Here is a 14,700-nt window from a genome sequence, read left to right as displayed (position 1 = left end):
ACTTCTCTTGGGCAAAGCGCATGAGGAGAACAGCTGCGGACAGCCACAACACATGAGCGATAGAGGAGAATACTGCCGCTCCACTCTTCCTGTACTTTCCAGTTTATAAGTCATACAAAGATTCATGTGCAATAGCAGGGGAGGGCAATTCAGGTATGCGGAGGCCCGGCATTAGACCTAACACCATGCTTTGAGATTTAATGTCGTCAACTGATGGCTGCAGATCGACATACAATGACTGTTGCTTGGCGTGCCAGCCGGCTCAACTGAAAGGTTGCACAACGGTTGCCTAAAGGTTGCAGAAAGGTCGCCCAAACACAGAACATCAGGCTGGAGGTTCACCATGCAACCAATGAACTGATCAAGCACTACCAGGGTTGACCGCAAGAAATTGGTGCGTGTACTCTGAATCCTGTATGTGCACCCTGAGGAGTAGCAAAGCGTTACGCATACACACAGAAAGCAGCAAATACCCGCAATGGGGTATTGGACAACGTGTTATAAGCAGAGATGCATGCTGCTTCCGCAATATAATCCCATCAGGCTTGTTGAAAGCACAGCTTTTCGCACTTTTAGCTTTCTACTGCCTTGGTGCAAGGTCACCAAGGGCGGCGTTACATCAAGTCCCAAATTGCCGCTTTGCTCTCGAGCACTCCAGTGCTTACATTGGCATTTTCCAGACTTGGTCCACTAAAGTAGAATCTGCCGCTGTGGACAAGACTGACAAAGACTGCACCTTTCAAGATTTCCACTTTAACCACAGCCTGCTTCTCAACACTGCTAGGCAACATGGTTTCAGGCCAGCAAAACTGTTACAGGACGTTGCAGAAATGTTTCAAAGAAACTCAGCCAGCATTTGGGAAGACTCCTCCCTTTCAAGTGGCTAAGCATGCCAGAATTGTGCTGGCTGTCCTGTCGCGTTATGCAAGTGAACGGTGCCCCCTTCTCCACCTCTGTTACAGCCAATCGTACTAAGTCACCGCAGATAAGTAACGACACAACACATCTTCATGGGACCCAAAGATATGTGTGTGACCTGAATAATGCACTACAGAGTATCAACTATTTAAGTGTGTGGAGAAATACGCTCACTCGCCAACAAACATTTGCATGAATTGTGCTGCAATGGACTGAAACAAAACCAGGGCATCATTTTCTTTTTGATAGTTGAAACTCATTAGCGTACGCAGAGAATCGACAGGTAAAAAAGTTAGTTTTACATAATTTTGTTTTACTCAAAGCAATGATTCTTTCAAAAAATTTGCCCTGCTTAAGTGGTGTTTATCTCAGGCCCAGCTTTTCCTTGTCACAAAACAATTTTTTGACAGCGAAGCTGTTTAGTAAATCGTAATTTTTCGTGTCTGCAGTTAAAAACACCAAGAAATTGTCAAGCTTGCACATGTGAGCGCAGGCCTTGCAGTGACCGCTCGGCAGTTAACAAAACCAAGAAAATGCCCAGCACTCGGGTGTGCGCGCCTCACGACAACCTTGCCCAGCGTCCCCGTCACATGTTTGTCAAACACAGCATACCCAGATAGGGAGATTGGCCAAGATTGCGGCGACCGCCCAGCGTCCCCGGTGCATATTTGCAAGCCAAGAATACCCACCTAAAAGGACTGGCCAAGATTGGCAAAAAAAAAAAAAAAAAATCCCCAGCGTTCGCCGTAATCGTGGCAGTAATTGTTTGGAGGGGAAAGACACATCATAGCGTATGCCCCTCCAAGGTGACGTCCAATGATTATCACTTCCAAAAAAATGAAGGAAGCCCATACTTATAGCAACAATGATGGAGCAAACGTCGTTGCGGCAGCGAAGAAGAAGCAAATCGGCTGCAATTGTGGACTTAAACCTTCGTGATGGTCGGGAAAGTGGCATACAGCTTCGCTACCTTCAAGTCTTGCGCGTTAGTGTCAGCTTCCTTCATTTTTTCCCCAAACTGCGCGGCGACTTCCCTCAACATAAAGCGAATTTAATCAAACAAGCTCATCAGAGCAGTCCCGCCACATGGAAGCTATCTGTGTCAACCCGCTGACTCAACGGGAGCAACCATCTGACGACATGCGTCATGCCATGCAAGTCGTACCTCAGTGCCGATGAGGGTGGGCCGTATGTAAAGGGAGCTGTTTGGGTACTGGGGCACCCAATCCCTCTCAATGGACACCAGCTTGGTCAGGCACTGCAGAAACTCGTGGCCATCGAATTTCTGCAAGACAAGGGCACAGGTCGCGCTCAAGTGAAGTCGTCTAGATTTCATGATTATTAAGGTGTCACAGCAGACTTGGAACTGTCATGCGTCTAGAAGCTGCTTTCTAACAACAGAACAGCATACAATTCGGCAAAGTTCAAACGTCATCTCCAAAACATGGGCACGTCAAGAGTCAAACACGAAGACCAGAACGAAGCTCAAAACATGGGCACATCAAGAGTCAAACACGAAGACCAGAACGAAGCCCCAAGGTTAAAAAGAAAATATTAGGGCCCTAGGACAGCCTGTTAAAACTGCTTACCTGCACGCAGTCTAGTAAAAGAGAAAATGAAATGTTCTTTTTATCACATAGCGTAGTAATATAGGCCCAACAAATGAACAAACAAAACCACGAAAGGAGATACATCAAAAATACCAAATCAATCTTCCTTTGTATTCTTGTCTCCTCCTTGTACTAAAAGTACATGTTTACAATTACCACAAAACAACACATTTCTTTTTGTCTTTGTAGTCAAGAATTTGTGTGGGTGTGTTCACCAGCACTTTAAATATTTCAAATGCCATAGCTCATCTAATACTGTCCCAGTTTTCATGCAGTTTATTTGCTGTACCTTTTTGCCTGCTTTATAAGAGAAAGAAAACATGCATCTTTGCTCAGACCCTACTTTTATACAGGTCAGCTGAACACAATTCTTGTTCAGACTGAGGTACCGTATTTGCTTACATAATAATAGGAAACCCCAAATGGGTCATACAAAATTTAATACTTCTCCCCCTCACACAATGATCACACCCCAAGCTTGCCGTGATAATAGTCTGTGCATCTCAACTGACGATAATGATGGCTATAGGTTTCCCACACAAGTCAGGATGACGGCAAATGCCGTCTCACTTGCATAATTAGCTTTGCTGCCACGCTTAATTCCATTTTTTCTTCAGCTAATAGTGTTTACATTTTGATTAAGTGGTCAACCTAAGTACGGTTGTGATGATCCTGTAACTACCTCCTCCCTGCCTTTTTTTTTTTCTTTTCTTGGTATAACGTACTTGTTGAGTGCTATCTATCACTTGTTACTGACACTATGTTAAACATGCAATACGGCGGCCATTACCTGAACCAACAAAATGAACCACAGTGAAGAATGTAGCGCCCTGCTGTGACAGGATCGACAAAATTGCAAGGCAATCACGCAGTGTAGAGCAAAATTACAGCACACCTACAGTAGAGGCACTATCTTACCATTTAGAGTTAACAGTGATTTCACGGCACAAGATAAACCAAATCCATTTGCAAACACACAATGTGTAAACTGTTCTGGGGCGTCACTGTTTCGCATCACACACACGGAGATGTTTTCAAGCGAGGGCAGTTTTCTAATCAGCACCCACTGCACCATAGTGCCGTTCCTCCATGGCATATACAGCTAATCTGTGGCTGCAGAATTAGCACTTTTCCCGATTACAAACACGCTAATGTTCCCAGTAGGCCCTTTGATGCCTGAGGGTCCACTCTGGATGCCCCATTTCATTTGGACAAAAAACAGTGCAGTTATAACGGAGAGTCATGTAAGCAAGCACCTGTCCCCACTACAGCAAGCACGCTCCCACAAGAAGATTTCGTGTCAAGGCAGTCGATTGTTTTGAGTTGTACACTATGCAGGTGCTTCAAGCTAAAGGTCAAATTTTGAGGTTTTAACGCGCCGAAGCTACACCTGGACTATGAGGCGCGCCGTAGTTAAGGGACCCGAATTAATTTTGACCACCTGAGGATCTTAAACGCGCGCCAAAATCTCGACACACAGGCGTTTTCGCTTCTCGCCTGCATTGGAAAAGCAGCCACCGCGGACGGGATCAAACCCGCGCCTTTGGGCTCAACAGCACAACGCTTTAGTAAAGCCAAAAGTCATCAAGCATGCCCTCAAGCCCGGCAACCACACTTACAACCGACACATCAACAGAGATGGGATTCAGCTCAAGTACTGATAAGCTCAAACTACCAACAAAACGCGCCGAACTTCTGTGAACAGAAGACCGACATGTCTAGACGCGTCAAAAAGCGATAACAAGGTGACAAGTGTCAGCAAAGTGGATTCCACTGGGGAATAACTTCTGGTTGTTTTCCATCCAGAAAAGGGCTAGTTGCCACTTCGGCACCCAGAGAACGAGCACTTTTATTTACACGTGGGGGCAACGTGCGGAAATAACGTTTCAATTACATCTTTAGCAACCGCCATAAGGATCTCAACTAAGAACGTGTTTATATTCAGTTGTGAGGTCCACTAAAGTCTACTGAACATATTATCCCCCCACGTAATGGTCACATCCAATTTATATTAATTTTGAAGATGGGGGGAGGGGGTCTCAACATATGAGTACATTTATATTTGCAATTTATTTGTTAAATAATAAGCTTACAAAACACGTTTACAGCATTTTTCCTCTAATAGAGTCAACGAGGTTACAGCAATCCCCACAAAAATTGCAACTATAATAGGCAAGTTTCAGCTTCTGAAAGCATGTCTCTTGGCGAGATCCCAGCCTGCCATCATACTAGTGCCTTTCAAATATGCTCATGCTTCTATAAAGAAAAACCTGAAATTGTCTTGTTCTCATCGTCCACACTTGTCGCTGCCGTACAACAACTTATGAGCCGTCATGCAAGTGAAATAGCACAATGTCTCCTCTTACACGGAATTCTACACCGGGCTATTTTTATGGACAAAACTAAAGGGTTGGTGAAATGATATACACCTATCACACAGCAAATCTATTGACATTTAGAGCGAATGACATTAGCTGTGAATGCCCTTAGTTTTGGGCTACACAAGAATAAGAAATGACATTTGCACGAATAGCATTGAGCAATTGAATGAGTTTGGGGAACACATTTGCGTTAGCATCCAAACTGAACGAATAGTCTCGACAGCACTGGTCCGTCACTCAGTAAGGAACTTTATTAATAACTGGTATAGTACTATTTAAACTACCAGTAAATCAATATTTTTCCCTGCATGTTGTTTTATATATAAAAAATAAGCAACCCATTGCATAAGCTCTGCCACATTTGCTGCAACCAAGATATAGATTTGCTGCTTGCTTGTCTCTGCTTGCGATGTGAATGTCATCTAAAATAGAACATTTTTTAAAGACGATAGTCTTTCTTGGGCTACTTAAACCCAGAAATTTTGGTCTGTCTGTATGTCTGTCTGTCCGTCTGTCTGTCTGTGACTCGATTCAGCCACCCGGCCAAAGCAAAACAATGCCTGCGCAATAGTCTTATATAGTCACAGCTAAATCTACCCGCCTTGGTCCGGTGTAATGTTTATACTTGTCAACATTGTTGAAGAAGAACAAGACATTACGCAAATATGAGACAACAAATCAATACAGAAGTGATATTTCCAGTGTTCCTTTATAAAAATTCAAACATGCTTGACTTTTGCGAAATTAAATACTTCATCAACTGCAGAAAAAGAATTCACTCCGCCGTCGCCTGCTGTCGCCCGCGCCACTATAGCTTCTGGCGCCATTTTAAGAAATCAACCGGCAACAGTTACGCAAGGTTCCACTAGATAGTTTCCACGTTCTGCTTGCAACGCACGTGGAGTAGGGAAACGCGGTTCTATAAACGTTGAAGTAGGGTGCCTCGATTAACGCGCGTCTTCGCCGTACGGCAGCGTTCGCATCGAGACACCCGGTTTGGAGCAGTGGAACGCAGGAAATTTAAAATGATTTAAGCAAATATTTGGCGTCTTTACCTTGGGAGGAGCGCGACGCAAGAGGAACAACATGAGAGGTGAGCGGTAAAGCGAAGGGAGGCATTTACTTCGCAAAAGCCGATAAAGACTATCGTCTTTTGACGTCATTTGCAACGAAAGGAGCAGATACGCAGCCAATTTTTTCATTACAAAAGTAAGTTAGTTTTGCTTCCAGAAAAGTAAAAAGTGAGACATATGGACACATTTACATTATTATTTTACAATTCTGCAAGTTCCCCAGTCGTCACTGCTATTATTGTCAAATGACATTTTACTTCACCGTGCAGAACTGCATGGCCAAAGCAAATGTCGTTTACAGCTAATGACGGTTAGAGTGAATTACATTTGCTCTAAATGTCATTAATTCGGTGCTACACGAGAATTTTGAATGACATTTGAGGCGAATGACATTTAGCGGCTAATACCCCTGCTACACTGGGGTCTAAATGTCATTTGAACCAAATGTCATTTGGCTCAAATGCCAAGTTGTGCTGCTACACTAGGTTTTTAAATGCCATTTGGCTCAAATGACATTTGAGCCAAATGAGCACCGAGAGAGACATTTAAGACTTCAAATGCCATTTCCAGCACTCTCGGACGCAGCGTCTTCGATCCGCAATAAAAAATATAATACTTCCGTACATAAAACAAACAAAATATTGTTGTTTGTGAAACGAAATCAACATATTTAATTTTCATACTCTCAAAACCAGTGGGTCAGTTGCAAAAAACACAAACAAAAACAACGCAAGACAGCCATATTTACAGTCAAAACTGGTGTCTCTTCTAATTTGATATCATTTTACTGCCTCGGACTGCTCCTAAGTTTGATTGTTGTATTAGTGTACAAAAACGGAACGGGGCAACAACAGCGCCACTACAGCACAGCGAACAGTTGTGAAAGCTTTCAAATGCCATCGAAATTGTAGTGTAGCACGGCGGATTCTGAATGGCATTAGAAGCAACCCATTTGAGTCAAATGACATTTGGTTCAAATGGCATTTGGACCCCAGTGTAGCAGGGGTATAACTGAGGTTCGGGAGCTCATTCAACAGCCAAATGAGTAGCTTCAACAGCAGTGGAGTGTCACTAGAGAAGAAATTTCAGTAATAAACCAAAGAATACTGTTTCTAAAAACAGTTAGCAAACTTCTATTTTCCCCTTCACATTGTTTTTTCAAATAAAGAAAGACAAGTACAAACAAAAAGAAAATCTCGTCCCCAATGCGCACGCCACCCTAATACGGATTTTTTGCGAACTTCTCTCGGCTTGTGACGTCTACTGGTCACCTAAGCGGTGATTTTCTTATCTTTATTTCAAAATATTCCTTTGTTTATTAAAAAAAAATATTACGTATGAAAACATTCCAGATGCACTTGAAATTTAATTTTGTGTTTTTGCGAGCTCGCTAATCGTCATTACTATCACTATCAAATGACACTTGTTTCGCTGTGTAGACCTGCACGTCCAAAGCAAATGTCATTTATAGGTAATGCCATTTGCTTTGAATGACATTAGATTTGCCATGTGACAGGGGTATTACTCTAGTATCACTAATGCAGCGGGTTACTGCTGCGGTGCAGGGCTTAGGCAAAGCAAGTTACTCACGGGGAGCTCAATCCTTTGCGCCGAGTTCAGCAGCCGCCGGACGTTCATGTCTGGCCTGAACAATCGAACCTTGTCGTCGTGACCCCGGTAGGCCTTTAATCCTTCGAAAAGCTGCGCAAAGAAAGACAAAACACGTTGTAAGATACACGTCTACTCGCCATGTCCCGTATTAACATCCCAATAAGTACAGATTTGTCAATCAGAGCCCAAGAAGAAAGTGGGTCTGGAACAGCTTACATTTCAAAGTTTCAAAGTTTATTTCAAAAAATGCAATAATGTGCGATTACGTAATGTAAGTATACAAGAGGAGGTCCCAAGGTAAGAAACTGTGGGTGGGACCTCCTATGCTTCTACACCATAGAGAGCGAGCATATAAAAAGACGTAGTTGGAAGTCGGCAATCCATTAGCAAGTAACGGTAGAAAGAAAATTAGTGGCGATACAGGAACACCTCAAAAGCACACAATAGCAAAATATACATAGAATATGGCTCAGCTGTATATACTGCACAGACCAAATAAGAGCAAACCATTCAAGAAAAAGAAAAAAAATTGAAAAAAAATAAATAAAGTACAATACATTTTTATTTGAAATTTATACACGAGTACATGAGTGCATTGTAGCAACAATTACAGACGTAGAAACCTTGCATTTTCAAACCATCTCTCTTGTATGTTTGTTGCAAGGAAATGCCTGCAAGAGATGGGTTGGCAACAAGCTTGGCACGAGATTCGACTACACCACCACAGGCACGTGAAGTACTTTAGAGAGACGGCTAGAGGACAAAGTGAACTCGGGGAGGGGGCAGCGTTAGACACAAAACACAATGCGTAAAGGGGCAGTCAATGCTCTCGGCCACTCACCTTCGCTTGTTTTTACGACATGCAGTTGAGCCGGCAAATAACTATGTCATCTCCCAGCTGAATGACTGACAAAACCTGCCCCAGCTCTTTCCAAAAAATCCAGCTGTTTGAGGCCTGCCGTGCCCTTTGTACCTTTAACTGTGCCAACCCAAATAAGCAATACTGCAGCTTGGACACAGCACTAAGTGCAACTGTTTGTGCTGTTCAGTGCAGCCTGTCAATGGCCTGCTAGAGAAAATATTTGGCCACATGTGTGCTAACTTCGCTGCAAATGTCGCTTAAATATGATAGTCTTTTGCTGCCCCCACCGTGTAACCCCTTTCCTTCATCTCTCTCCTCCCTCAATAAATGCAGTCAATGTTCCATTGATTCAATTCAATTTTTTTGTCTTTGTACTTCTCGGGCACCATTTGGTGACCCCTTTTGTTATAGCATGTGCTTTTACCTTGAATCTCTCCAACACCGTTTTTAATGTACCGAATTTTTCATTTGCTATCGTAAAAAATAATCTGACATGTATTCCAAATGAAAAGAAGGCTGGTACTTTCATTGAACTATTTACATTGTGCCTCATATATACCTGAGGTTTCCTCAGCACTAATACGGACATGCAGTTTGGAACGGTCCTGCCTACCTATCTATACTTCATGTCCAAGCATTCTTTCAACCGATTTTTGGTTGGATGGTTGAATTACGTGACAGACAGCCGGACAGACACCAAAATTTTTCCATTTAGGTTACCCAAGGGAGACTATCGCCCCAAGAAAAAGGTCACCATACCTCCTGAGCGTAGTGCAGGACCTTTGCTGCGGGGTGGAGTTCCAGATTGCGAAGGGGCGAAATCTTTGGCTTGTGCCAGCCTTGGTCGGCGGTCCACTTCACCGTGAACATGTGGTCGCTCATCTCGCGGCCAAACAGCAGTTTCGATGGGTCTGGCTTCGGCTTCCTCTTAGCGGCTGGCACAAGCTCCACCTCGAGCTCATTGAACTGTGAAAAAGATAAAACGAAATGCTGTTTTTCTCATCGTTCATTTACATCAGCGACCTCCACTGATCGCGGGGTTTAACGCGCTGAAGCTACAACTGGTATGAGGCACGCCAGGCTCCAAATTAATTCTGACCACCTGGGGATCTTTAACGTGTGCCAAAATCTACACAGGAATTTTTGTTTTTCTTTCCATCTCAAAACCAGCCACTGCAGCCAGGATCAAACTCATGTCCTCGAGCTCAGCAGCGCAATGCCTCAGTCACTGAGCTACCGCGGCAGTTTACATCAACCTCAAAATCGCTGAACCACAAAAAAAAAAACAAAAAAAAAAACGCTTTTTTCACTGTTCAGTACCATCAGTGACCTCAAGATCACTGAACTGCAATACACACACACACACACACACACACACACACACAAATTTTTTTGTTATCTCCTCTTCATACAATATTTACAGTAAAGCATGGGACCCTGAGGAATGCTGTGCGGCTCACTTGAAAAAAAAGAAATGCTGCTTTTCTTACTCTGTTCAGTTACATCAGTGACCTCAAGATCACTGAACTGCCACACACACACAGACACACACGAAAAGAGTTCTATTTTTTTTGTTATGCTACATCAACGATGCCCCCTTCATGCAATAGTACAGCATGGTGGCCCTGAGGAGTGCTGCGCAGTTCACTTGTTGGTTTCTTGGCACTCTGCCCACCAAAGTTGCAAGGTTCACCCTGAGGTGAACCCACTGCAGTGGAAGGCTACGAATCAATTTCAAACCATGCGGGTAATTTTAACGTGCGCTGAAAGCACTCGTACACGCAGGCATTTTTGCTTTCACCTCAACAACAGCTGTTGCTGCCAAGAATTGCACTCTGGAAAAGTAACACATCCCTCGACATTTCTCGACCAGTGAAATAAAAGTGGGTGCAGCAAACTCCTGTGATTGCAGCCTGTTTGAGGTTTCGTTATGTAGGGACTTTTGAAGGTTATTTTTTACAATTATGTCTGCCCTCCCTCACTGCCATTCCCTGGGTGAGCAAATTTGTTTTTAACCACCAATCTCAATGTTGTGCCTTACTGCTGGTAATTCACTCCCTTCTGGTTACTCTTCATTCTTTCTGTTCTAAGTCTAACCAAGTTCTGCACTTCCTTCCTTTACGATCACCACATCCCCTGTTCAAATGTTCAAACCTTGAACACTCAGAATTTAGGAACAAACTCTGCCTTCACTCCCACGAGCCGAACACATGTAACGAAAGGATGCGGTTGCTGCAGTAAGTCGGCAAAGCTACATATGAGCTTAAAAAAAGATGACTGCAAGGCTGAAAGAATTTCGAAAATGTAACATCAATAGTCTCTTCATTACAGGAAGCCTGCCATGGACATTACACTTGGCGGAACAGGTGATAATATCAGATAGGACCAAGTCTGCCAGCTGTATGATCATCGTTGCGACATCACGTATTATTCACCTCGTAGAAGCAAGCAACAAGCACGGATAGTATGCGGAAACAAGGGAACACAACTGCTTGCTATTCCCGAGTAATGCGACTGGCCGCACAGAAACCAAATGCATCTTGTCTACTGGGCAAATACTAAATAAAACCGGACCGGCAAGCGAATAGTGTGCAGCGGCTGCATAGAGGGTCACTAAAAGTTAAGAAACACGAAAAAGGCAAGCAAGATGGCAGCACATTTACCAAAAATGTGGTCCTCGGCTTCTCGACATCCTTCTTGGGCTGGTCAGCAGCACCACTCCACGAGTAGCGGACCTAAAGGGGGGTGGGGGAGAACGTGCACTTTAATAACGCGACAGACTGCTCCTTCTCTCTCTTTTATGGCTGCCCGGCTTTTCTTTGTGGAAGGTGCAGCTATTAATAGTAATCTTTCTCCCAGCGGAGTACCTTTGCACCATAACAAACCATCTCGCCATTTTATCAGCGGTTCGGCGAACCGCGCCAAAACACCGTTATCGAGATTCCCTTTTACAGCACAGCGTATAATCAGTGCGGCACGTTGTCCAAGGTGAGATACCTGCCGGTAGCTTCAGTCTAGACAGTCCACCATGAATGCGTGATGATAACAATGTTGGGATAGAAAGAATCAATCGTACGAGCCGCGTGCGACCGGTACGACTGTCTCACGCGACGTCGAAGCAGATAGGACGCTTCTCAAGAGAATAAATTGTCGATCATTTACGTGCGGCTCCCTTAAAAATATCGAAGGCGAATATTTTCAGCCGTAGGACGTATTTTAGCAAGGCACGGCCCTACGAAGGAAACGTTCAACCACGCTGAGCTCGCGTTTCCCATAATGGCACGTCCACGTATCACCACAAAGAAACTGCCCTTGGAGTTCGAGAACGGGTTTCACCGAAGGCTGTCGCACTCACGGAAAAAACAACCGATCTACCGACCGAGGACGTCTGCCGCCTATGATATGTGCGCACACGTCGGCACACGGGCGACGTGTCTCCTTCACGGCACATGTCAAGCAAACCCCGTCTACTCGGCCGACACCGCATAAATTCGCCCCATACGCATGCCGCACACGCCGTCTGCGTGCCGGTCGGCACTGCTGTAGGAGCTGCTGCGCGTTTCGCCGAGAGTTTCCCATTACTTACGTTGTTCCTGCAGATTCGGAGGGTCCGTACGAGCATTTTCCCGGGGATAGTTTCCCTTTGAGATCACAACCGGTGCGCCAGCAGAGCACGCCAACTCAACCGCAAGCCGAGCCGACCGAGAGACCGCGGATGCCGTGGAACCCAGCTCGCAGAGCGCAAAATAAGACCACGCGATAGTTACGGCGTACAATCGATAGGAGGCGCTGGCGGCGTTTTCTGCGAGTTATGTGAATCCGCTTTGTGTCGCACAACCGCTTAGTATGTCGTATGCCGCCGAACGCGGATTGATCAGACCCGCCAATGCTGCGCTACTACTTGCGCTGCCGCTGGATGCTCCAGTCACGAGTCACAGCGAGGCATGCTACGAGGAAATGCGCGTCGGCACCCCAGCTGTCGCCTACGGAGGCTTGCCTTGACGTCGAAATGACGTATTCGGTCGAAAGGCGCCCGTCTGGCTGCAGGGAGAGACGTGGCCACCGTAAACAGTCGCTCAGCAGCACGGCGTGGCAGTGTGCCAGACCGTAGTTAAAAATTGACGCAGGATTGCTCAAATGCTTGCGTCGAGCAGCAATTGCTCACGAGCACGCGGTAGCAGGTTTACCTCCGCTAGATTGTTTTACTGTTTAATTTCAAGTAGCATTATTGGATAAACCATGGCTTAAAGCTGGGCGCTGGCGCCGTGGTATTATTTAGGGGCTATTTTCGAACCATTTCGTGGGAAAAAGTTTCCCCAGCTTCCGATTAATTCCCACCGTCAACGTGCGAGTACGGCAGCAAAAATTTAGTGCTTCCAATTGCTTTGGGCGCTCGATAGTCACATAAACTGTAGCGAACATGAATACATTTTATAAAGAAGTGCCGGTTAACAGTTTTGGACCCGAGCAATTATACATGCAGGTGTTGCAGCAATAAATGAGTCTAAAAATTATTTCGGCAAAACGGCTCACGTACCTCAAATTTTTGCAGCTCTCATTCTAGCTGTGATATATTTTTCCTCTATGAAACATGTTTCCTTCCGTAAGCGCAGAATAGGCCTTTTTGGGTTTTTCACGTGTATCGCGCAGGGAAATCATTTGTTTACCGTCATACTTTCGCTTTTAGCCTGTTTTAATCTATCGCTAAAAACCGTGCCACTAGTACACTCCGTGTTATTTTTATACAAAGTGGGGCCATATGTGACGCCTTCGTGCAATATTTCAGTGCGACGGATTCAGCGATTTATAAATGAAAATTGTTTGAAGACGTATTGCAACACCATGTGTTAAATAACCAAGCCAAGTAAGAAACGTTTTCGTTACTTGGCTGTCAGACTAAAGCGTACAAAAAAAAAAATCAGGATTGCCCTTCGTCCGACCGAGACACGCGTCCTCCGTGTTTCAACTTCGTGCTGTTAGTGCGTCGAGTGCACGCCGGAGCTCCACCGCCAACACATATTAGAGAGATCTCACGGGTGACGGGAGGTTATTGAAGCGTTGCACATAACCACGGGAGCGGAAGGGCGCATGAGCGCATCGCAAAGGCTTCCACCATTAAAAGCCATCTCGCACCCCGTCATATCCATGAGTCAAACTCACATCTATTGTTTCAAGCTATAGGTCTTTTGCATTAAAAAGTTGTCGCTGTCCGTGCGTCTACGCGTCGTGCCGACATAAATTCGTCCTTCATTTAATTTTTAGTTTCTCGCAAATTCTCTGCATTGTATGGGATAGTTTCATGGCTCTGGAACGTAGTCGCGCAACCCACGTGCAATTAAGACTTGAAACTGTGCACAAAGCAAGTTTTCACCCCCAATATTAGCTGCGCGAAAATATTTTACAGTTCGCTAAATAACTACAGAGTAATCACTGTTGCAAGGACTGCCATGAGCGGGAAAGCTGCACATGTTGAGTTCTTTGTGAGCGCCAAATACGTTGGGTCATTTCTTTCTTGTTATTTTGTGCCTCTTCACCAATTATGTACGTTCACATCATTAAAGCGATTAAGTACGTTAACTTTGCCAATTACGTATTTTTCCGCAGATGCAAGGCGTATGGTGCTCAGTTGGTCCCTTCTCGCTATTTTTAATTCTTCAAGCCGTTCTCTCCCGGGCTTTTTATTTTCGTCTTGGTTTTTGGGGGGAGGTGCATAAGATATAAATTATTCGAGAGTTGTAGCAGACTGTCCGTTCCGTCGCGTACGTAGCTAGCGTGTTGACCGGGACCCGTCTGGGCACTTGGGCATTCGTCACGGTAGAGGGATTAGTTCCGCTGGCCTGCCTTCGCCACGTCCGCGCCTCCTCGCCCTTCCCCGCGCGCAGGCGCAGACCGGTCCCGGTCAGCCCGGTAACAGCGTAACGAACGGAACAGACGGACTGCTAAAGCTCTATATTGACTTCATAGTCAAGTTGAGTTGTATATTGTAAAATTTCTTTTTGTATTTTTGTATTTTTGGTTTCGAGAATTCCGTTCGGCCAAGTATTTCCATTTACGGTTTTATAACGTATAAAGTCGTTAACTCAGACAATTATGTATTTTTGTACTCAAGTGCATGGTGCTGCACTGTTTGGGCTGTGGGGGTACTCGGCAAAGAAGTCTGCGCATTAAAACGATAAAGGCACGCCGACGTCACAATGTCGGCTTTGACGGTCACCCGCGCTCTCCCACAGCCTGCGTTCGTCGAG

The 14,700-nt window shown here is 44.9% G+C and overlaps 1 protein-coding gene across 1 annotated transcript in view; it reads right to left on the bottom strand.

Moving 5' to 3' along the window:
• The window catches only part of Bcat (Branched chain amino acid transaminase), a 45,725-nt gene extending 33,434 nt beyond the window's left edge, over positions 1-12,291 (bottom strand). Inside the window, exons 1-5 of the mRNA XM_077704140.1 lie at positions 12,042-12,291; positions 11,119-11,190; positions 9,215-9,421; positions 7,573-7,683; positions 2,084-2,203 (exon numbers count right to left, since the gene is read on the bottom strand). Of these exons, the coding sequence (XP_077560266.1) occupies positions 2,084-2,203; positions 7,573-7,683; positions 9,215-9,421; positions 11,119-11,190; positions 12,042-12,077 (546 nt within the window). The 5' untranslated portion in view covers positions 12,078-12,291. The remainder of the gene's footprint in view (positions 1-2,083; positions 2,204-7,572; positions 7,684-9,214; positions 9,422-11,118; positions 11,191-12,041) is intronic.
• Positions 12,292-14,700: the final 2,409 nt, after the last annotated feature.

Source organism: Haemaphysalis longicornis, unplaced genomic scaffold (assembly GCF_048455015.1).
Source record: "Haemaphysalis longicornis isolate Haplotype H1 unplaced genomic scaffold, Haemaphysalis longicornis Haplotype H1 scaffold_3, whole genome shotgun sequence".
In the NCBI taxonomy this organism is placed as follows: domain Eukaryota; kingdom Metazoa; phylum Arthropoda; class Arachnida; order Ixodida; family Ixodidae; genus Haemaphysalis; species Haemaphysalis longicornis.
Note: the sequence above shows the minus strand (reverse complement) of the source record. Positions and strands in the feature narration are given on the sequence as shown.